This window comes from Ischnura elegans, chromosome 12 (assembly GCF_921293095.1).
Source record: "Ischnura elegans chromosome 12, ioIscEleg1.1, whole genome shotgun sequence".
NCBI classification, from domain to species: Eukaryota; Metazoa; Arthropoda; class Insecta; order Odonata; family Coenagrionidae; genus Ischnura; species Ischnura elegans.
In genome coordinates, this window is record NC_060257.1 from 11,558,658 (window position 1) to 11,583,169 (window position 24,512).

The window sequence follows — 24,512 nt, forward strand, 5'->3', positions numbered from 1 at the left end:
GGTATGGGGTACCGTTAATGATGTAATCAAGAATACGCACCTCAGTTGTCGACTTTTTTACTCGAGGTGTTAACCGGTGTTAACTCCCTGTCTCCATCACGCGATATACCTAGACGAGCACAGATTAGGTGATGGTTTTGCACTCCTGCTGTGTCGAACGATGCGTAACGGTTAATCTATCCTGCGTGTCCAGGTGCCTTGCCCTGGGGAAAAGTACCGGTATACGGGCTTTTTAAACACTGAAGGCTTACCCGGGATCCCGGGATCATAACTAAGGGGGGGGGGGGGCATGCCATGGTCTAGGGGGAGGCAAGCCATGGGAGTTATGAGATTATTTCCTTGAAGAAATAGTTTTATTTTAGTTAGGTTCCTACATATCTTATACTAATAGTATACATCATTTTCCGTGGGTTTAAAGAAAATTTGTTAAATACTTTCGTTTCAATTCAGTACTGATTTTGCTTAAAGACTTTTGCGATTTTTGCTTCTAGGGGGGGCAGCTGCCCCCTGAGGGTTCCCATCCAATCCCAACCCCGAGGGTTGAGTTTTTAAAGGTGCGTTTACACTGAGTAACATGTGATGTAAACAAGTTACATATAACCATAGAGTAAGTATGTACTTACTCTATGATATAACATGTTTTACGAAAAAGTTACAAATCCGTGTAACATGTTACATGTAAAGGTGCATTTACACTGAGCAAAATGTTATATAAACAAGTTTCCTAGCTGTAACATCAGGGTGGTCCTTATTTCTAAAGTTTTAGAATTTCTTTAGGGACGCCCCCCAGTTTTGTTCCATTAGGTGAAAAATTAACCATGAAAATTATTTTTGTAATCGGTTACCGGGAAAACGTGCCGCATCGCACTTGAAATTTCGAAATTTTGGTATTTTTTGGTGGTTTTCGGACATAACTGAAGATGATGTCACTCTCGGTATATTCTATCACTTTTTTTTGTTTTTCAACGACTCGTTAGATATTTGCGGAGTATCCCAAGAGCGAGCGCGCGCCACCCCAGTAAAAAATAAAAATCGTAATTAAATTAAAGCATAAATGTAAACAATTGATTCTGTATGTACAAAAATACGGAAGACTACCTGATGACAACAGAGTCAAAATTCACCTCGCACGGGCAACCGTTGTTAAAAATAATTGTTTCATAAAAAAATACAATAGTAACTGCGGGGGATGTTAATAGTATTTGTTCTAACTGCGGGGGATGTATAAAATTAAGATTTATGTTACAGGAGCCTTATAAAATAAAATACAATAATTTGGTAGTGTTAATAATGAGCGCTTAATTTTGTTTGCTTGTTTAAAGCTGAGATTTGCTGAGATGCTCCCGAAAGCCTACGATGTAAATTAATATCGCAGCAAAAGCCTACGTTTCGATTTACATGTATGTATCTGTGTTTAACCATGCTCTTGCTAATTATTCATCGTTTTTGTCTGTCCCGTTCACATTTTGTGATCGTTTTTGAAACTTACTTCGCATCGTGTTTTTGACCAAAAGGGACAAAGGTCTGTGGTTTTTATCCCGGTCCAAGGGAATTGAATCTCATTGCAGCTCTCGTGAATTTCAACTTCGTTCACGTGGCAGGATTGAAAAAATGCACATTACCATCATGCGCGGATTTGCGCAGATTTGAGGCTCTCATCCCCTTGTTTAACGTTGAGGTTTACTTAAAAAGGCTTTAAAAAACCGGTACTTTATTAGTTTATGCACACACATCTATATTTAACCAGAAGGGTAAAAAATTTTCAACCATATTATTCAACGTGCAATATAACTAAGAAAAGTAATGATATCAATACCAAGAAAATAGCTTAAAGGGTATACTTTTTACCAGCGTTTAAGCTCGAGTCTCTATATTTCTAGTAAGGACTGTATTTCATTATGATACCCATTCGCTAAGCACGACAATAATCTCATAAATCTGTTATTTAATTTCCTTCAGCCATTCAGAAATGATCAATCTTCATCAAGGGCGGCACATGTGTCCCTTTCCCTTTATTTTTTTGTTTGTTTACTACCCTTCCAAGGGCCTTTTGGGAATCGCTTGGCGGATATTTTTTTATCACCCCTTCAGCCTTCATAATCGTGAAATATCGACTTGTCAATGTCTCGCGGCTCGGTCCCTTGTATTCACGTCCTTTGTGTGTTTTTGCGTGTATAAATGAATATATATCTCCTCGCTCCAATGCTCCTCCCTCGGTATGCAAACACCGATATCCTCACACCTTCCGAATAGCCCAGCTTCGATTCGCACGGGAGCTTTGGAGCGGAGGGAACGTAAAGCCTCAAAAATATGGCATGGCCCATGGTGGAGGCACGCAGAAAATATTAGTCGCGTGAAATCCCAAAAGAGTTGGCTGAAAAACACAGTACTTAAAGGCTGTGAAGAAGAATTGGGAAGGGAAAAAGTTACGTATTCGGTGGGAATCAAGGGAAATAATAATGTGTTTGATTTTTTTATCACAAGGTTCAATTCAAAAACGTTTATTCAAAATTTTATACAAAATTCCGTACTTTTCGTACGTGAGAAACATTTAGAAATATTACTCAGTGATTTCGAACTCACATTTGATGAAATGTGATGTGATGACAGAGTCCAAAAAAGATTTTTAAGATTAATGTATTATTTACGCCACAATATTTATTCTATGCATTTGGAAATCATGTAGAGTACAAAGTTACGTTGAAAGAGTTTAAATTGAAAACGTTGAGTAAAAGAAGAGTCATAAATAATTTAATCTCTCTGCATGATGTAATTAATGAAGGTAATTTGTGTAGAATTGGTTGGGAAATTGAACTTTTTAGCCCCAGCAAAAATGTAAGGCTGAAAAGAATATTCTATAGAAGTCGTGTGAATACAAATTATTGTATAAATGCACCTATTAATAAAATATTTATCTCATTCAATACTTAAATTAAAAAAGAAGAACTTTGTGCTTTCACATTAATATTTATTCCCGACCATGATTTCAACGTTAGACGTCATCATCAGGTGAACTCTACAGAGGTCCATCACATCCTTTTATACCAGGTTAGGAGGGGTAGGGAGGAAGGTAATTAGGTTGAACGGATTGGTCAACAGAGAAGAAGGAGGGGGGAAAAAACTTGGTCATATGGTATGAAAGAAGTTAGGGGGAGGAGGCTCCCTTAGGGAGGGCATAGCAGGTGGAGGGGGGGTGGTTCAGGTGTAAGAGAGGCCGAAGAGTTAGTCATGTCATTAGCCCAGGAATTTAGGAGTGGGAGGCTTAAAAGAGGGGAGTGGTAGTCATACAAAAATTCGTTTACAATGTTGTCATTGGAACGTACGTGCTGCAAAATTTCCATTTGTTCCAAAGCGTCTAATCTAGGTCCTTTAGGTTCATAATGAAGCACTTCAAAGTGATTTTGTTTTTGAATTTTGTATGCTGTTTGGAATTACCCAATAATGTTACTATGAATATTGGTGGTTTGGAGAGTTTTCCTGCATCTGATGTTTTGTGTTGGAGTTTGGATGGAAGAATATACCTGCTACATGCTCGCAAACAAATTTATTAATTGATAACAACTTATTGACAAACCCTGAAGCATTTCATTTCCTATAACGGTGTCCTTGGTGTTTTCGCCGCCGAGGTCGGTAAAAATTATTGTTGAGGTGCTGGAATTCAGACTATTTACTCAGACATCAGGGGAACTCAAAATTATGTTACTCAAACTTGTGTATAGAACTCTTTTAATTAAGCCATTTAAAATGCTCATCTGTAAATATTGTCACTTTTTTAAGGGCGGTGTGGCTTTTGGGTTTGACGCTCTTCGAACATATCGCCGTCTGCCCCTTGTGGTGACCACTTCACCCCTGTAGGAAATTTCATTTTTTTTATTTACTTGATAATTTTAAGTTCACCCAACATGAAAACACAATAATAGGGTAAAATATTATAAAAATATATCATAATTACTATCATAATACAAAAAAGATACTAAAACACTAATTGAAAAATTAATAACCAAAATGGTTAAGGCTGGCTGAATGTCATATACAAAATTCTTAAGAAATTTACAATGACGCTAAGACATCCCAGTGGGATGGGGACCGGAAACTGACGTCACCATGGGGAATTAACATAGAGATATGGACTTTAAAAATTCATGGGACTTATGAAAATATTCTAAGTCCGTGAATTCCGTACGCTCTTAAGTTATTCTAGAGAGCGTACTCGGAGGGGTTTGAGGGGAAGTGAGAAAAACAAGATGGCGCTACGCGCAATAACTAATGACAACACAGTATGCGCATGATGTAATAAACTGTTTATTAAATGTTTATTAACCTTTGGTCAATGGCGTCGACTTTTCTGTGCGAATAGTTGGAGAAGTGGGCGGGCAGATAGATAAACTCAAAAATCTAGGTCTCTATATGTTTCAAACTTCATCACCATCAACAATAAAATGAAATAGGTGAATGTGAGCCCATTGTTCAGAGCAGAATTACATATTGTATGTTTTCCATTGAGACGTTTCGTTAACATTATTTTTTGATAATTCATAAATTAATATTTATTGTTAAATAATTTAATTAGTAGTATTAAATAACTTTTTCATAAAGTTTTCAAATTTTGCCACACTCTGAAATCTGCCGACTGAAGCACATGTCCCCTCTGCCCCACCCTAGTTCTGGTCCCAGGCAGTGGCGCAGTGAGCAGGGGTTTTGGGGGATAACCCCACCCCCCCCCCAGAGCCCAAAGAAATTTTTAAGTTTAATCCATTTTACTTAATGGACTAGTAACACTAGTGCATACTTAGTTGTTCCTATTTCTCTTGGCCAGTGATGCAGCGAGGGGGGGGGGTTTGGGGGTTAAAACCCCCCCAAAGCTCAGAGAAATATTTAAATTTATTCCATTTTACTTTATTAGATTGATATAACTAATAGAATAGTGTTAGGATTAATCAAATATCTCTCATAAAGCGGTAAAATCAGTCATTTTGAACCATTAATCTTAAAATTTTTCTGCTAGAGGGCCCCCGCAACTCTCACTTACCCTGGTGGGTATGCAATACCCCCGCACCCCAAAGTATTAGTTGCACCTAAAACCCCCCCTAGCCTTAATTCTTGGCTGCACCCCTGGTCCCAGGCATAACTGACTGGCAATTGGGATATCCAGGTTTGAATCTCGATTGAGCCAAATGATTTTTTCATGATGAATTTTATCTTTGGTGCACATAACTTTGCACCAGTGCATGTGACTGCTTACAAAGTTATCTATGTACTTGTTTCATACGATGCTCTATTTTGTTTTGCCACTAACAATGTCTCTCTTGTTCTGTATTCACGCAGGGGTGGTACCGTGAGTCCTTGCTGCCACCTGCGCAAGTATGTGGTGCTGTGTCTAGGGGTGGGGGCGCTCTCTTCCCTCATTGGCTCCCTCTTCCTGCTCGTGCACCTATTGCTGAGGGCACGAACCTCCTCACTGCACTACTTTGAGACTGTCCCCGGATATGTTCCCGCTTCTGTGGTGAGTTCTCTTTACGCTTCACTATTGGGTCATTGCAATCAGTTAATACAGTGAGTCCTCGTTTAACGTCACCTGCCGTTCCTGAAAAATGTGACGATAAACGAAATGACGTTAATCGAAGCATAATATCCCATAAAAACAATGTAAAAATTGAATATCGGTTCCTAGACCTCACAATTCCAATGCGAAAAAATTTTGTCGTATCATATCTGGGGCATTTTTTACGATGGGAATGCCAAACTATGGCATAAATACGAGTTCCTGCCTTCATCGACGACAATAGCAGCAGTGACGTAAATCCTTCTCCATTTTTGTATCTTCCCGCATTTGCTTTTCGGCTTCGCTATGGTGGTCGCCCGGGCGTCGCCTCGGCATCATCATCGCTGAAGCATCGTCGCAGTTACAGGAACCAAAATTATTGTGAACTCGGCAAAAAAGTGACGACAAAAACTCCGAGTTCTATACGGAAAAATGCCTTGAAATCGATTTTTAGGTTCCTGAAAACCAATTTGTCAAGTAAAACCTTGAATGAATGAATGCTACCAGACGCCACAGACCGGGGATCCGGTGCTCCGGTCCATAGGCCCTACCCTCGCTACGAGAATTTCTTTTCGGACCGGTCAGGAGCGAAATCAAAATGACGGAAATGAGCGAGGGCGGGCAAACTGGGATTATGAAATCGAAGAGATGGTTTTAATTGCGAATTGAGGCGGGCGGGCGCCGCCTGGGTATCATCATCGCTGAAACATCGTCGCAGTAACAGGAACCAAAATTAATGTGAACATTGTTCTCTTGGACATTGTCGTGGAAATGTCTCTAATGCTAAAATTTGCCAAAACCGTAATCGCAATTTACAATATACACACCGTTTTACACTTTGAATGGACTGACCGTATTACCGCCAACGAAACAAGCAACCTGCAACGCCTGCCGCTTCGCCTTTTTTCTCGCGCAAAATTTAAAATACGTGACGTTATCGCGAAGCGAAGGGACGATAAACGAATCACGGTCGTAAAATTTTCGTGACGTTATCGCGAAATGACGTTAAACGGGGTGACGTAGAACGAGGACTCACTGTATTACATTAGTCCTATTGATTAAATATTCGATGCTAGAAACCAGACAATGGTCTTTTTGACTGACTCTGAAAATCATTTTGCATAAATTTTCACTACTCTCCATTGGTGAGCAGAAATTTTGAACCTTTTTAGAATGGTATTACTTAGTCATTAAGTTAGCCACGAATTCAACATGATTTACAGGCTACACACTTTACTAACTCTAACCCAAAAACTGGTCATTTTGATTGGTTTATGAAATATTGTTTATAAGATGTGGATCTGTCAGTTTTGGTAATGCAATAACCAGGTGAAAATCCTATGAATATTCATTTAATAATGACTGGCTACTTAGTAAATACTTGCTCCTCAACCGGTGTGACTTTTAGCAATTATTATAAAAATGGATAATACATATACTTAATTAGGTGATTCAGATATTATATTTAGATTAGTATGAAGCTGGAACATAGCAGTGCAAATTCCATGGCCTGACATTAAAATTGTAAGTTTTAAGTTTAAGTCAAACTAAGCATGAAGACTTGTGATGAAATCACATAGAAAATGAGGAAAATGTATTACTCGTCAAAATGACTAGCACTGGGGATTTAGGGCCTGTGATTCAAGTGTTAAATTCTGGGCATTTGTTGCAAAGCCCATAAGAAAATTTAATTTATTATTGTGTAATCTAATTAACCTGGTGTTATAGATTTATTTGTGACATATCACTTGTTTATATGTATCCTATCATTGTTAATATTCAGGTTGTATAAAATATACACTTGTCAACATATGCCTGTATCTCAAACTTGAAAATTTTTCCTCGTATATTCTGAAAGGTAAAATTTTCTTTTTTGAGCCAAAGGCCACTGTAGAAAAAATTCTGCTCTATAGCCTGTGACAATTTCAAGATGATAATGCAAGTTTCTAATAATTGATATTTCACAAAAAAGACAATACCAACGGTCAAGAGGAAGGATAGTGCCCTATTGAAAAACTATTGGGCCAACAGCATAAACCGTTTCGTAGCCAACCGTGACTACGGTTCCCCAACCGAGGCCCAACGGTCAATGTTACTTGGGGAAGACTTGTGATGAAATCACATAGAAAATGAGGATACATATTAATTATTCATATTATTATATTTTCATATTTTTATTATCATATTATTAAAATGAGGATACATATTAATTAATTATAAATATATAATAGATTATATAATATTCATTTGAATTTTTTTTCTGAGAACATGGTACATATATAATTTTAAATGTATTCATATTTTTTTTGTTGCTTGCTCAAAATGAAATCAAAAATATATTTTTTATGTTGTAGAAATGCATTTTTTCACATAATAGTCTAAATATATAAAGGGCTAATAGAAAAAATGTAGCGTTGAAATGAAGTATGTAATGATTTACAGATGCATTTTAAAACAAACTTCAGCATAAAATATTGAAATATGCCTCCACATTATGTGGATGCATATTATACATTTAATTTGTGTTAATGTGCATTATAAACAGAGTTTTAACTTTCTACAGAAAAATGGTTTGCTATGTCTCTTTTGTCAAATAGAAACAGAAGGTAATGGATATGTGGCTTAAGATTAATGCTGGTGTTGTAATATTTTCTCAATAATTATCATACTTTTGTGTAAAACTAACTCTCTGTATGGCTATTTAAGTTTTGATGATGTGGTATTAATGCATCTTATCTCTTTGCAGCTCATATTGACTGGGTTGGTTGTCGCGTGCTTTGCTCGTAGAAAAAATCGCTATGGTTACTTGGTGAGTGCATTATTTATAATTTTCGGTGTATTCTTCCACCAATTAGTTGATAATCGATGAAAATTTTTGGTTTTGTAGTTCGCACATGTATTTTGCTAAGACCCTCTTAACCTTTGATCCCTGAGCAGCGGTGACATCATGGCAAAATTAGCAGTGCCGGAACTCACTTTCCTCACTAAATTTGTTTGCAAGTGAAATATTACTCTGTGTTTTTTATTACAAGTTATTATTTACATTTATTACAATTTTTTTGTTTTGGTAACGAATGTATAAATATTAGAAGCATTGAGACAGCAAAATTGATAAAAGTGTTTTTTGACTATTACGTCTTTTGTTAACCAGTGCTGGATCGGCATTCCGGAGCATTTCAGCACCTTAGCACCAGTGCCATAGCCAGGAATTTCGTTCGGGGTGTCTGAAGCCAGAGGAAAAATTTTTGAAAAACAGGGTACTAAGTAGAAGGCTTTAAACCAATTATTTTTCATAATAAAAAAACTTAATTTATTAAAGAAATATTTTGTAAAAATATGATTTTTCAATGTTTTGTTTTCTTTTACGAAGGAAAATAATTGTGTTTTTTTTATTTTGGGGGGGTCCGGACACCCCGGTAGCCATGAAATAAATTCATTTATAAAATGCGGCAGGTCCGGACCCCCTCCATGGTTATGCCACTGCATGACACCATTGCTGAGCCATCAAAGGAGTGTGTGCAACAAGTTAGCTGTATGCACTTAACTGTGTAACTTAGCAATTTCTCCAGGAATAATATCAATGAACTTATTTCATGTTCGCCACCATTTAATTGTTATTAAAGTATCTTACACTTTAAGGTAGGCTTTCTTGGAGTACATATTTAGGAAGTATTCTGGCAGTATACCCTTCCTTCATGGACTTCCATCTTCAAAGAAGAATCCCTGTCATTCTATCTAAAAATCCTCTTCCCTTGAAATGCCAGTTCAGGCATGCAACATGAACTTGTAAAAAACACTTAAGCGTTTTAACTGGTAAGTGAAATTGAAAATGACAGGAAATACTGAAACCTAGATTATTATTATTTATTATTATTATAGTATTCTACTGATAAAAGGAGGTTTCCATAGAGTACTGAAGAAGTAATCTGGGATCCTCCTTTACCTTCCAGCACTGCCTTCTTTAATTCACTGTAAGGCCTACGCCCTACTCCCTTTCACTCTATCTAAAAACGCCGTTCTCTTCTTTCCTCCTTTGTTTACCTAACATTTTACCCTCTAACACTGCTTTCAATGTCACCTCCCCATAAGTATTGACTCCATCCATACCTTGTGTCTCCTCCGTATCTCATCTAGAAGCTGCCTCTCTTCACCCACCATATCCAGCACTTAGTCGTTCCTTTTCCTCTCCATCCATTTCACCCTCTCCATTCTTCTCCACACCCATATCTTGGACCCCTCCAGTCTTCTCTCGTCCTCCTTCTCGAGTGTCCACGTTTCCGTACCTGAAATTCAACCTATGTTTCTGATTCTGAATCATTATCCATTCTGAATAGGTACTAACCACAAATCCTGTGTCTCTATTTGTGTCCTTCAGATGAAGGTGAGCGGAGGGTGCTGGCTGGGATGTGCTGCCCTCTGCGTTGCCGTCACGGTCACAACGACAGTGCTGCACATGAATCGACTGCAGACCCTCAGAGAGTGCGTGTACACGCAGCGGCTGCGGACATGCGTCTGCTACTCTCACCCGCACATCCGTCATCCGGGACCACCCCTGCCCCCTCCCCCCACATCCACATCATACGCAGAAGATGGTTAGTACCGGTTTAATACTTTTATTTGTTTCATTTTCCCAGTGGGGAAAAGTTTGTTCAAAAGATATGTGAATAATATTCTCTAGTGCAGCATCTTTGGTGCAAAGAATGCTCTTCACAAACGTCCAAAGAACCAACTAATGGTACACTACCCAAGCTCAAAGTATATTATTCTGCAGTAGTTGATAGGATGTTCATTGGGAATGTACGCAGGAGATGATTAGTATAGGCGTAATACTTATATTCATTGCATTTTTGCAGTAACCCTTTTTCACTGAACATTGGCTATAGCAAACTGGCACTTGTACAGGCGAAAGGCCTAAAATCGGCTATAGCTGTCCTGAATTTTTTAACACAAATGAAAGAAAGTTGACTATAGCCAAAGCAGGAGATCTGAAGTCACCTCTGAGGTAGCTATGGTGGGAGTTATTCAGGCCCTGCCTGAGACTCAGCAAGACCTTACTTACAAGCTTTGGCAGTAGGGCCGGATTTTCCTATTCATTTATGATCCTCCTCACTGCAGAAGTCCGTGATGAACTGGTATATAATTGTTAATGATTTTTGAAAAGAAAAATATGTTGTATACTTTAATTTTTTACACTTTGAAATAAATTATTTGTTTTGTTCTGTGCATGAGCGATTTTCCAAAAAAATTTTAGTGTTATTATTAACAGACTTCTGATGTAAAATTCATAGTACCCTGCAGTGGTGTAACTAGGGGGGTATGAGGGGATAGATTTCCCCCCCCCCAAAGCCTCAGAGAAATAAAAATAATATCTAAAACTATTGTCTTGTTTTGGCATATACATAATAACTGCGTCTGCTTAAAGTTACATTTTAAGGGCCAAAATGATGTGAAATGTATTTCCGCAGGCATGTCATTTTTTCAAAAATTTTCCCGCACTCTTCGTTGCCTGGTGTGGGGGTCGCCTTCACCTCCCCCAAAGCATGTTTCCACTTTCCAGTCACATCACTGGTACCCTGTGTTCACTAACTTTGTTACTATCAATGCTAGAAATAAATCTATTTAAAATTCTACAGTGCTTAAAAAATGTTATTTAATCTTATGTAAGTGTAAATGATTGGAAAATCACAAACAATATTTGTTTAAAAATATCAGTGCTAATACAATAAGTTGATCATTGACTCATGCTAAGATAGAGTTGGAGGGTTGAGTCCAGTGACTGTGGTAATGTCCAGGCAGTTGATTTGGGTCACAAATTGGAGGGATAAGAATACCAGGGCAACTTCTTACCAAAAAAGAGCTCAGTACAGAGAGGTGTAAATATTCTCATGCTACTTGTAGCACTGAAAAAAATACGTTTAGTAGGAACTGGTAGAGAAGGGTTAATTTGGTGAAAATCTAACTATGAAGCAATATTATGTATTTATGTGCAAATTTGGATTGGGAATTGCTTTATGTGAGCATTATATAAATACAGTTGGAAGGGTGAGGCCTTGTTACCACCCTATCTTGGCCAGGCCTGCCAACAATGGTGAGTGAGCGGGGGTGATGTGATGGTGAAGCACCTAGTTGTCAGTGGTGTCTGGATGGACTCGTCAGGCTTTTGATTCTAGAATGTACTCACTCACTCAAAAGTTTAAAACACCTCCAATTCACTATTTATTCTCTGATTTTTACACCACTACTACCAGCAAGTATTTGAGCTATAGCACATTTTGAAGGTGAAGGTCACATCCACCTGGCAACTGGCCCACCGCACAAGTGCTTCTTGCATTACACTGTAACCAGTCTGGGTACTCCACAGAACAAACTTTGTACCTATGTAATGATAATCTGCTTCCTCCAATAATTTTATTTTGTTTTATTTTGTATTGATGTTTCAATCTTGCATTGTAACGTCTGCCCTAGTGTTCGAAGAGTTGTCTTGGCAATATTATGGGCACCAGTGTGGCTAAGTTAGGGGCTTCCGCCCACACTCAGAAGGGGTGGGGTTAGGAATAACTTTTTTTTTTAGAGATTCTCTCAGATTAAGTGGTGATAGACAACTACTCGCTGATTCGTACACCTGTTCATCACTTAGGATCAGGAGTGGTTGGGAAACAGGACAGGGTGATGAAAGGAAAACTAAAAAATTAAAGAAAAGGGAATGAACGAAACAAAAACTCGGGCTATCACCGACTACCTAAATTGAAAAAACTCAACCACGAAATCCTAACCAGTCTCACCAGACACTAGGTGGATCTGCTGAACTCCATCCAAAATTGCAGCCTCCGATCAACTCACTACCCCTCAACTCTCGCTGACTACTACTGACCTAGGGATTGGAGGGGGTTGTGACCTCCCTAATTCTCCTCCCACAGCAGCCTCCATGGTTGTCAAGGGAGGTAACTAAAAAAAAAGAAAAACAGTGGGCGCTCCCAAGCGCCAGCATAAAAAAAAGTCACAGTATGAATTTCTCCTTATTTTCAGTGAATGAGCATCGTTTTGTATTTGGAGACACTTCGGATTGTGAAGTGGTGCATGGTGCCCTCTACTGGTGTCTCAGGGCTCTCTTTGGCCTCTCCGTGGCTGCCCTTCTACTCTGCATCTTTGCCGCTATGCTTGTGTATCAACTCCTGCAGTGAGTATTGTTTTTAAATATGTACATATTAATTCCTACACACTTATTCAGTGGCGTAGCCAGGGGTGGTGTCCGAACACCCCCCCAAAAAATAAAAACATTTTCCTTCATTAAAGGAACAAAATATTGAAAAATCATGAATTTACAAAATATTTCTTAGACAAATTAAGTTGTTTTGATGACGAAAAGTGCTAAAATTAGTTTTAAACCTATTTCTTATTACCCTGTTTTTCAAAAATTTTCTTTCTTGGTTTTGGACCCCCTCCGGAGCAAAATTCCTGGCTATGCCCCTGCAATTATTGGCATATTAAATTGTTGTACAGTTGAACTTTTATGCGTAATACATAGTTCAAGGGACTGGCAAAGGAGGTTTCTCACTTACAAAAGTTCTTTAAATAATTTACTATTTTTAACTAAAGAAATCAGTTGATGTCTTTTGACATTCTCTTTTGGTATTAATAATATGTTTTATATCCCATAAATCTTATCTAAAATAGATTGCTACTTTTTTTAAAAGACTCTACAACAGCATATCTTGATTCACTGGATTTAAAGGTGCAACTATGTAAACTTCTGAAATTTTCTTGGTAAAAATATCACTGTCTACCATTCTCTCCAAACTTCTGTCAAGGTGTGAGTTAGGAATTGATAAGTGAGTTAATTTAGTGAAGAATGTGTTTCGTTAAAGTCAATGCTAACTACAATATATGTATACACAAAACTAAAGTTTGAGAGTGACATAGTTATCTTGTCATTCCCTGTTGAGTCGGATAACATGCGCAATGTGCGTATTTCGGATTGCAATATTACTGAAAATATGCGCATTGTGCATATTTCCTCATCTGAAGTCAGCCACAAAATCTCTCACTTATAGAGGTTTTGAAGGGTAAAAATGATGGGACTTTTCAATTAATCTCACTCATGGAGGTTTCTCACTTATCTAGTTCTCAATTATCAATGTTTGACTGTATTCAGTTTGGGGAGACCGTTATCTTTCTGTTTCAGACTTCAAATCTACTGTGGGAAACACATGTACAAAATATTTTTGGCCGAGTCCTGAAGAAGCTAGGATTTGTAAAAAGTGCTGTGGGAAGGTTCTCAGAAAAAGTAGAGAAAAAGAGGTGCTATTTTCCACTCATTAGGTGACACATCAAATAATTTGCAGCTATATGCATTTTATGGGAGAAAGATATAATATGTAGATTAAATTTAATACAAATGAAAGAGGTATGATCCATTGACAACTAATATGAGCCTACTGAGAGCCTAAACTAACTTAGCTAGGTCATTAGGCTTGAAGTCACTATGTATATACTTGGAGGCTGCATGATAGACTTGTAAAAATTAAGAACAGATGCCTTTCAGTACAAAGACTAGGGAAACATAATGCCAAAACTACTCCATTTTTGTCAAAGTCTGATAGAAATGGTAGAATAAGTGGGGAAGATATTTTTCTAAGTGGATAGGTACAGTGGATAGATGTTTTTTCTGAACGATAAAGGACTTTAATAAATGTCAATTAAAGCTAAGGTGGTCAAATTAATCATTAGATACACCTAATATTTTTGTAAGAGCAGTTATACCTCCAGTGATAAGCTTAGGGGTGGCCAGTGGGATAATATATAGATTATTATTTATTTATTGTTCCGTTGGTCAAGGAAATTTGACATAGAACATGGTCATGAAAACATAAAAATATACACTTTACACAATATAGACACATATCATATGAGATGAATAAGTCAATGTGACATGAAGCATAACTCCAGCTCTTGGATTACCTATTCTCCCCGTAAAATCAGACTCTTTTCTATCTTTCAATTCGCAATATTTCCACTATACAATCAAATTTTCTTGCACTTATTCCCTCTGAACTCTTTATGCTTCCTCCCTCTTCTCATCTTTTTCTCAACATTCCCTCACTTTTAGCTCCTTCATCAAAACATCAACAAACATTCAAAAATCCAACAAAATTTAAGAAAGTTTTAAGTATACAAAAATTACAGAAAAAATTTTAAAATTATGTTAAAGAACATGTACGTTACAGTCTTCATCTGCCCCTTGAAGACCTTTAACTGAAAAAATCTTATTGAAATTCTGTTGGAGAACCCCTTTCCAAACACCATTGGAGCAGTGCGCCCGACTTTCAATCTAGCTAAGGTCTCCTAATGCCCTGCTAAATACATCAATATTCTTATGAGCTAACCCTGGCCCATGTACAATCTCTAAATTTAAATGTTGAAGCATTAGAGACCCTCTCATAAGTCTTGCATTATTTCCTGCGATTTTATCTAACCATTGTAAAAGGTTGTGATCAGATGATATTTTAATTAGGCTGGGATCATCAAGATAGACATGAAGCTTTCTAGACCGCATACCATTGCTGCCTTCTCAATCTTGCTATAATTTGTTCAGTTTCATAAAAATTCTTGCTCATGTATAAAACTGGGTGTTTGTAGCCGTGGTAATCTGCTTGACTGAGAATCACACCAATCCCCAGATTTGGTGCATCCCTTTAAAAGTGTGATGAACTAAGTACCAGTTGTTCCAAAAGCATCCCTTTCAACTCAATAAATGCTTGGATTCTGCAGTCTGCTCAATCTTGCCTCTCTTGGATTTTCCCTTCATTCTATCCATTCAGGGTGCTGCTATCTGAGAAAAATTAGGGACATCTTCTATTATACCCTGCCAATCCTAGGAAACTTCTTATTAGTGTTTTGAACTTTGCTGTCAGCTGGTGATAGTTTTCCTTACCCCACCCTGTGGCCAAGGTACTCTATATGATGCTAAGTCAGTCTACATTATGTGGGTTTTATTGCTGAATTTTTGGCTTTAATGTGACTCGTTACTTTTTTGAGATGTTTCAACTTCTCTTCCCAGCTTTCTGAATATACAGCTATGTCATTGATGTATGACAAAGCAAATTTTTAAAACGCCTGAGGATTGCAGTACATAATTAGATGGCTAAACTCAAGTGGAGCATTCTTCAATCCGAAAGTCATACATAAAGGTCTTGATATTGAGACACCTTCAATCATGGTATTGATAATGGCCCAAATTATTGCAATTGAGTCGGTCAACATTAAAATTGCATGGAAATTTACCACTGTATTTCATTCTCTTTCAATGGAAATTAGGCATTTTCACAAAGTTTTGCCAGATACTCTCACATACGTTCATCTCATGTGTTTATCTCCATTCACCTCTTTATCCACTCCCTGAAGCCTCTGCTGTTTACACATGGTATCCGAGGGTTTTGTTAATGGAAAGATACATGCATGTATTTTGATACCTCCACTGCACAAACGCTCAACAATCACCCACCCAATCAAATCCACTTATCTAGTAGCCCAACAATGTGAATGCGCTCAGCTGCCAGTATCCAGAGCATAAACGCTCGCCTCCAATTCTGCAAGCTTCGGAGATGAGCATTTGTGCTTCCGGATACTGCCAGCTGAGCACATTCATATTGCTGGGCTACTAGATGAGCAGATTTGATTTGGTGGGCGATTGTTGAGCATTTATGCAGTGGAGGTATCGATTTAGAATTCATATCCCGTGATATATTCTTGATATTCCGTTTCTCTTCAGCACTCCTAAGTGAATGCATTTATTTTATGTTTTTTTTGCAGCCACGAGAGGAAGAAAACATATTGGGAACAATTGGAATTGCGATGCAGGCACCTTTACCCCTCGGTACGAGATGGTCCGGCTGGAAGGGGTGCACCAGCCGTTGGCGCAGAGGATCCGGTGCCAGCCGTGGTGTCAGCACCCGACCCTGCCCCTCCCCCTATAGCTCCCTCACCCCAGACCCTGAGGGAGTCGTCCCCCGTCGCCCCATCACAGATCCCTGTGATACCACCGTCGCCCACGGCAAATTCCCCCTGCGGTTGTCGCAGCGAGGAGTGTCGGGAGTGCGCTGAGGAGAGGAATTGCTGTCCGCAGCCGAGGCCATCTCCTCGCCCCCCCCACTCTGTCTCCCACCACGGAAGCCATTCGCGGAGGACGGGACAAGATGCCAGGCCGTGGCATGCGTGGGAGTCAATGGATGACAGGTTGGTGGTGATCGTGATAAATGATATTGCCAGCCTTGGTGGCGGTGGGGTAACGTCCTTGCCAGCCAAATAAAAGGTCGTGGGTTCGAATCCCCCCTTGGTAGGTTTCCCCTGTCCAGGGCATAGTTCGTGTACTTTTACTTGTTAAATTTGTTGAATACAGCAGAGTCCCAATTATCCAGCTCCGGTTTATCCAGGTTGCGGATTATCCGTGCACGATTTTCACTCTCGCTTAATATTTTCCGCGATCTTTATTTAAAAAATTGGACGCAAAATCATTGGAATTACGGCACTAATGCTAGGATACACCGGGCTTAATATTCCCGTTAGAATCCCCTTCGTAAAACGGAAGCGATCACACGCTAGCTTCATTCATGGGAGCACCGTGGTCCTGTTTTCAAAGCCTTGCAGTGCGCGACTGCGCTCCTTGATCATGGATACACGGCACGCAGCAGTTGGGACCGGGGCAACTTATGGGAGACGTGAGTACGTGGTGTGGTGCCTGACAGTGTAGTTTCCGATATCGAGCGGTGGTTTTGAAGCATTCTTGCGAACCACTTTTCTGTATTCGTAATCACACTGCCACGGATGTGTGGTTTTCGAAACAAGCCCTTACATGGAGCATTAATGATACAAGTACAACCATATTATCGCCGCTAAAAAGATCACGAACTGGCAAAGAAAGCTCTCAATGAGTCCTGGAAGCACTCTTCAATAACAGAATAACTTTATAAATAATAATATATTGTTTGTTTCACATAAATTATAAACATTATAATACATTTAAGTGAAAGTTTGGTTTGATCTCTGCATTTCTTCATGGTTTCCTTCCGCGTCAGCTTGTTTGTGGACAACAGTTTCTCTGGCTATCCTGCCAGCGTCTTCAGGTCGAAGGTTGGAAAGAAACTGTTGTGTACAAACAAGCTGATGCAGAAGAAAACCCTGAAGAAATGCAGAGATCAAACCATCGCCGTGGAAACCTACGTTCTAACATTGAAAGTTTGGATTATTTGTGTTTTCTGATTCTTCGTGCCGTCTCTCCCCACCATTAGCCATTGGGATAATCGGGAGTGTACCGTACATATATATACCCTCCTCCTTCACCTCGGTGGTCTCTGATTTTTTCGTGACTTTTCCTCCTTTCTAGTCCTATTTATTGCTGGGTTCCAAGCACTACTTACAAGGGGAGACCACGAAACTTGCTCCGCCTTTTTCAATGCCGTATTTTTTATGGCCTTCGGAATGGTGAACACATCTCTGAACTAGTAGTGGTTCCGTTGAATGGGCCTTAGTTTGGCTGTAATTAATTAATTTTCATTCAAGTGTCACAATTCAAGTGTCATTTCCAACGCGGAGAAGTGAAGGCTCCACTTTCTACTCTCCTCAAAAACATACCGAAAGATTAATGGGGGGCTAAAACACTGGCTTTTTTTTCGAAGAAATGGCATTTGTTGGTGGGCATCTTGTTATTATATTGGAACGGCTACGGAAGATTTTGGGAAGCGGCGAGCACAAGACACATTTGGTGTAATTGTTGCTTTTAACCCTCTAGCGTGCGCGACTGTTATTTCTACACAACCGGGCGAATGGCGTACTTTGCCCATGTTATGTGCATGTATGATAACTTTCAATTTTTGTTTAAATTAATCTTTATTTGTAGAAATTAGTAAAATCTTGTACATTAATAGGTGATACAGATATAAAGGTGCACAGGTGGTACACGGCCGGTTGCGCCGCGTAATTTATACGCCACGTGTGACGGGTTCCTCTTGCTGATCTAAAAAAATTAGCTGCAATACCTCGAACTTTGAAAACTCGCAATATAGACAGTCAAAGTACATTGTAGGAATACACGAGACCATTCTATCCCAGAGTGTACGTACGATGTTGAAATCCTTGGTTATCGAAGATTGACGTATTTTATACCCCAGCATGCCTGGTCCAGGGTAATCAACTTTTATTTCATCCTATTTATTAATGGAAATTATATTTCGGAATGGTTCTTTTAGCACATAGGTACTGTGTAAGTAAACTCCCTTTGGAGTAAAGTGAATTACAAGTGTTCGAGAAATATGGCATTTTATGGCATTTTTGTTCTTATTAATTATGTCTGTACGCATGTGTTGTTGATCGCCGCGAGCCTTTAATGGTATGTGCTCTAGCAAGAGTGGTTTCCATTTTTAATGTGGAAGTTGATCAGTATAAGCAATGAAAAAATTAACATTTTGGCACACACCAACCCTTGCTAGTGTAGTCGTCGTATCTTCGTGTTTGAAATGACACTGCTTAAATACCTAAACGCCATTATGATTATAAAAAAATAGTCTCATGTCTATGCTTGTCGCAATTAAAATTAATGAAAAAGTTGACACCGTATGATCACAATGAAGACAACAAAATATACAGCCATCACGAAGCCGCGAACCCTGCTCCCCTGGGTGGTAGACTGAAACGCTAGCACTACTCCACCGGACCCATCTGATGAGTGGAGCGATATCATGGAACTATAAGCAGCTTGTGAAAAGTACTGCATGAAAATTAATTAATTACAGCCAAACTAAGGCCCATTCAACGGAACCACTACTAGTTCAGGGATGTGTTCACCATTCTGAAGGCCATAAAAAATACAGCATTGAAAAAGGCGGAGCAAGTTTCGTGGTCCCCCCTTGTTAACTGCAGTCCTCGATCTCTATGGATGTTGTTTGGGTGAAGACTGATCTCTATGGCTTCTTAAGTGTTACGGTCCCAATAACCTTTAGTCCTTCCTAATTGGGTAGTTTCTTCCCAGTGGATGTTGTGGTTTTCCTGGGCACAGTGTTCTGCTTTGGCCGATTTTTCTAATTGACCAAGTTGGAGGTTTTAATTGAAGGTAGGGAACCAATGATAAAAAAATCAGGACAATTAAAGATGTCGAGCAACAAATTTTATTCATATTGGGTGATTTGAAATAGAATGAACCCGATACAAAATTAAAATAGGTTATTTTTCATTAAAATAGGGTACCTAAATATTCATCGCCTGATGATGCGACCTGCAATGGCTGTGAAGGCTTGTGTGATTAAGCGCAATACGCAGCTGCTCCCAAAAGCCCTTGATGTCAACACACTAGATAAAATCAAAACTTTTGGAGGTAGTCACTTTGTACAAAAGTATTTTGTAACATTTTTTCTGATATAACTTATACCTAGGTACATTAAGGAATTAAAAAAAAATTAGCTTTATACTCAAAAGCTATTTTACATGCTTTTATTATCTTACAATACCTTGGCAGATCCAAGAACAGCTGAGGGGGGCTTTGGCCTCTCCCCTTTTGGGTATCCAATTTACACTAGATAATGGTAATTTTGTTCGGATCCCCACTACTGTATGGAAGCATATGGGATATGGTGCAGAAAGACTTAATCCGCGAACTTAATAAAATACAAAGGAAGGCTGCGCATTTCGTCAAAAACTGGTATGGGCGTACAGACAGTGTTACCCAGATGTTAAGCGAATTAGGCTGGGAGCCATTGGAGACTCGGAGGCTGCACGCTAGGCTTAGGCTGCTTGAACAATTCAGAATGGGTATCTTTAAGAGTGACACAGAGAACATGATATTAGAGCCGCACTATATTTCCAGGTCTGATAGAAGTGATGAATTAAGAGAGATGTTTTGCCGAACGGATAGATATGGGAATTCGTTTTTCCCCCGAACCATAAAGGACTTTAATAAACGCTAGTCCCAACCTCGTTAGAGCCCTTCATTTTTTTTTATTAGCTGTAAACGGCTGGTGTCCGAACACCCCCTGCCACATGCCTTTTAGGCGGCTTGCGGGGTATTATGTAGATGTACTGCTGGGAGGTTACCTTCCCACATAGCCCCCCCTTGTCCCTATCCTGGATCTACATCTACCACTGGTTCCAGATATAAATAATGAATCATACGCCTAATTTTATGTTTTAATTCTGGAATTCAAGGTACTGGTCATCGAGGGTTGGGAACCTGTATTCACCTAATCCAGAGGATGCGGTTGGGCAAAGGGATTCTGAAGGTGCTGTCAATGAAAGGGGAGGTCACTCCCAGCGATGGAATTGGAGGTTACCATGGAACAGAAGTATGCCTGGGGACACAGAGGATCATGGCATTAGGTTTGTGCCCAAATTATTCGCCATTTTCTCTCGGCTTAGTCTTGTCTTGTTTTTTGTTTAACCTTGCCCAGGTGAGCAGCAGTAGCTCTAGCATGTGTCCCATAGCTGAGCCAAGAGTGGGTCTGATCATAAAATGGGGAGGCCTTTGTTATCACAAAATCCAATTTGATCATATTTATTTTATTTTATGGTGTTAATATGGACAATAAAAAATTGTTTAGCAAATTAGTGGAGTGGTTTTCCATATGCATATATTGTATACAATTTTTTAAAATTTTATAAAATGCTTAACTTTGGACTTCAATTCTGAAATTTGTCCATCTTATTTGGTTGGGCCAGAGGGTGGGCTGAAAAAAATTTGGGTGGGTCCGGGCCCACCCTGGCCCACCTCTAGCATCGTCACTGCTGGTGAGGCCTCTTTCCCTGGGGGGTCAGGCCTCTTTCACAAACGAGATTTTCTGACATTACTTCAACTTATCATATTGTTCAACATTGTTACACAGGCATGTAGTCCGTAATATTTGCTTGATGTTATACATATTAAGGTTGATCTTGTTCACATGTTGTTATTCAGGCAGTTAATCAAATCAATGTTGATGGCTTGAGTTGGTCAAGTCATTTCACTGTGTAGTGTCGAATAAAACACCGCTGAAGGAGTCCAGTTGATAAAACATGTATATATGAAAACTAAGAGGAATATGAAAACTATGAAAACTAGGATAAATATGTTAAAAAAGCAGTGTCCATATGAAAGAAATTATAGAGTACCATTTACATCCATTAACTTTCATCATGGTCTGTTCCCAATTGGGGCTATTCCTCTTTAATGATGTTTTGTTGCTCATACGTTTTTATTTCATTTTGTGAGCACAACTACATAATTTTAACAAAATGGAATGTAATGACTTTGATAAAAATTTTTAGACCCCTAAAGCTGAACTCTCCACGAAGCATCTGCAAAGTATAGAATATTGCCCAATAAAACAGTGGGTGTAGGAGTACTTCCCTCAGAATTTAATATGTTTAGTTTAGTTTGTTTTTAGTTTATTTTATTGGATGAAAATTATTGAAATTTTTAGTACTTTGAAGCTCAAGCCAATGGCGTAGCCAGGAATTTCGTTTGGGGAGGGGGGTGGGGGGTCCAAAACCAGTGAGAAAATTTTTGAAAAACAGAGTACATACTAATTAGAGGGTATTAAACTAATTTTAACACATTTCCAAATTGAAAAAGCTTCATTTGTTTGAAAAATATTTTTTTTAATCATGACTTTTCAATATTTTCTTTTCTTTTATGGAGAAAAATAAATGTGTTTTTATAAGCGATGGGTTGGTTCGATTCCTCGATTCTTTGATTCCTCGATTCTCGGTGAAGAACCGTAATAAGAAATGAGTGCTTGCCAAGGTGAAAAATCGATTCCGATTCCAGTAGTACTTCAACCACAAATTTATATACGACCGTGTTTCCAGCAGTCATTTGAATTTTCGCGCCACATAATCGTAATAACAAAACACATTATCTTCCGAAGGAGCAACTGCAGACTAAGGAGCATGTGACAGGTATATATGGTCAAGGTACAATGATGCATTTGGAAAAGTACCCAAAGTCGCCTTAGCAAACACTGTTGAAGCTGAAGTGGAAGCTTATTTATCAGAGATGAATGCACCACCAAATTCCTTCCCTGGGAAATACTGGAAGACTTGTATCTCCTACCCAAGGCTGAAAGTATTAGCAAAAAGATTTCTTGCCATACCACCATACACTGTGTTCAGTGAAAGACTTTTTAGTTTAGCAGGAAAAATATGTGATGCAAAACGCAACAGGATTTATCCCAACAGAGTGAAGATGCTTTGCTTTCTGAGCTAAAATTTAAAGTCTAATTTAAAATTAAAAGGTGACTAAATTTGTGAGATATTTACTATATTATACTAAAATTGATAATGATAAGATATTTTCAATAAAAGATAGATATTAAAGGAGATACTTTTATTTTAAATTTAAACATGAGTGCTAATATTCTAAAGTAAAAAACTAAGAGGTAACTCCACTTTTCAGGTATGTTCTGTTTTGAAATTTAGCTATTATATTTTAATTACATAGGGATGATATGAAAGATGCTTGCGTCAACTGATTCTTTCATGGAGTAATAATTTTTTTAAGTGGTTGTCTTGTTGCCAGGAATTAAGTAATATTTTTATTGGAGCCTATGGCATCAGAATCAATGGAATCGGTATCGGTAGAATCGGAATCGGGATCCGATTCGTTTAAAATTTGGAATCGACCCATCACTAGTTTTTATATTTTGGGAGGGGGGGTGGTCTGTACCCCCCCGTACCCCCTGCTCCCACCCCCGGCTATGCCACTGGCTCAAGCCCAAGTTTACCTCAGGATATTTTCCTACCAGGGACCAGAGAGAAAGTATAGCTCGATTAGTTGTATTTGATTCCGTGGAAAAATATTCGGTGCATTTTTATCAGGCAGCAATAAAAAGTTTGACTTTTGATAAATCCCTTTTGCTTATTTTGGACTAAAAATCCTCAGGGTTATTTAAGTCACCTATATTGCCAATAGATGTAAATTCATGTTAAGTGAACTAATACTTGATTCTTTCGCTTGCAGTGAGTCTGGAGGGCCAGATAACGATCGCCCATCTCACCAGTTCAGTCCAGATAGTCAATATGGCTTTGGCGGGGGGAATGAGCCATGCCACGGCATGAAGAATTCGCAAACGGCCAATGAACTACGGCCTCCTTCGCCTCCTAGTTCCTCGACGAGAGCATCGGCTTCTCCGATTGGGCGTCCTCATTGTCCCAGGGCCAGATCTGCCAACCGGCCTGCCCTGGTGCCTTCTCTGTCTGCAGATGCTGTCGCTCTTGGCGTCTCTGCTCTCGATGATTTGCACCTTTCCAATATGCCACCATATACTTATTTGTGGGGACCACCACCGCCGTATCCTCAGCCATCCTCACGTTTAGGTAAATGGGTCAAGAAAATACTAACTCCCACTTCACTGTAAACTTTTATTCAATGACAATGTTGATGGTAATAATTTTTTAATCAATTTAATTTAATGTAGGGAGATACTCAATTCAGAAAGCATGACTGCCTCTGATGGGTCTCAAAGGTAATGTCACATAGTACCAAGTTTGGTAGCAAAATTCTAGCAGCAAACTAGGTATTCACTTAATTGTACCGTCATTCCATAGCCTCTACATAAGTGTACGTTGTCTATTTCTCCATATTATGCTGCCCTCTTATGTTTGCCCAAGGAGAAAAAAATGAACTTTTTTTACTTCTGTTCTAAAAGTGCAATGGAGTGTTTTTGCTTTGTCCTGTCATTCCGCTTTAAATATGTACTTAACGTAATTGCTTAGACTCTTCTACTTTTTTGAGATACGCTAGTTGAAATTATGCTACATATGTTTGCCATATTAAGAAATTTTATTGATATTATTGTTTTATAATTTTTATATCAGTAATTCTTGTAAAATAATTTTATTAGAAAAATTAAGATAACCTTTTTAATGAACTTTCCAAATTTTGCCTCTGCCTCTGGCCTACACTTGTTGGCCAGGCCTGTTGCCGCCAACAAATAATGGCTTCAGGACAGGT

The 24,512-nt window shown here is 38.8% G+C and overlaps 1 protein-coding gene across 2 annotated transcripts in view; it reads left to right on the top strand.

Moving 5' to 3' along the window:
* LOC124168795 overlaps positions 1–24,512 on the top strand; it is a 332,814-nt gene that overhangs the window by 305,667 nt on the left and 2,635 nt on the right. For both annotated transcript variants that reach the window (XM_046547105.1, XM_046547106.1), the window contains exons 3-9: positions 5,326–5,503; positions 8,289–8,351; positions 9,918–10,134; positions 12,569–12,719; positions 16,352–16,774; positions 20,732–20,902; positions 23,520–23,875. In XM_046547105.1, coding sequence (XP_046403061.1) covers positions 5,326–5,503; positions 8,289–8,351; positions 9,918–10,134; positions 12,569–12,719; positions 16,352–16,774; positions 20,732–20,902; positions 23,520–23,875 — 1,559 coding nt within the window. The remainder of the gene's footprint in view (positions 1–5,325; positions 5,504–8,288; positions 8,352–9,917; positions 10,135–12,568; positions 12,720–16,351; positions 16,775–20,731; positions 20,903–23,519; positions 23,876–24,512) is intronic.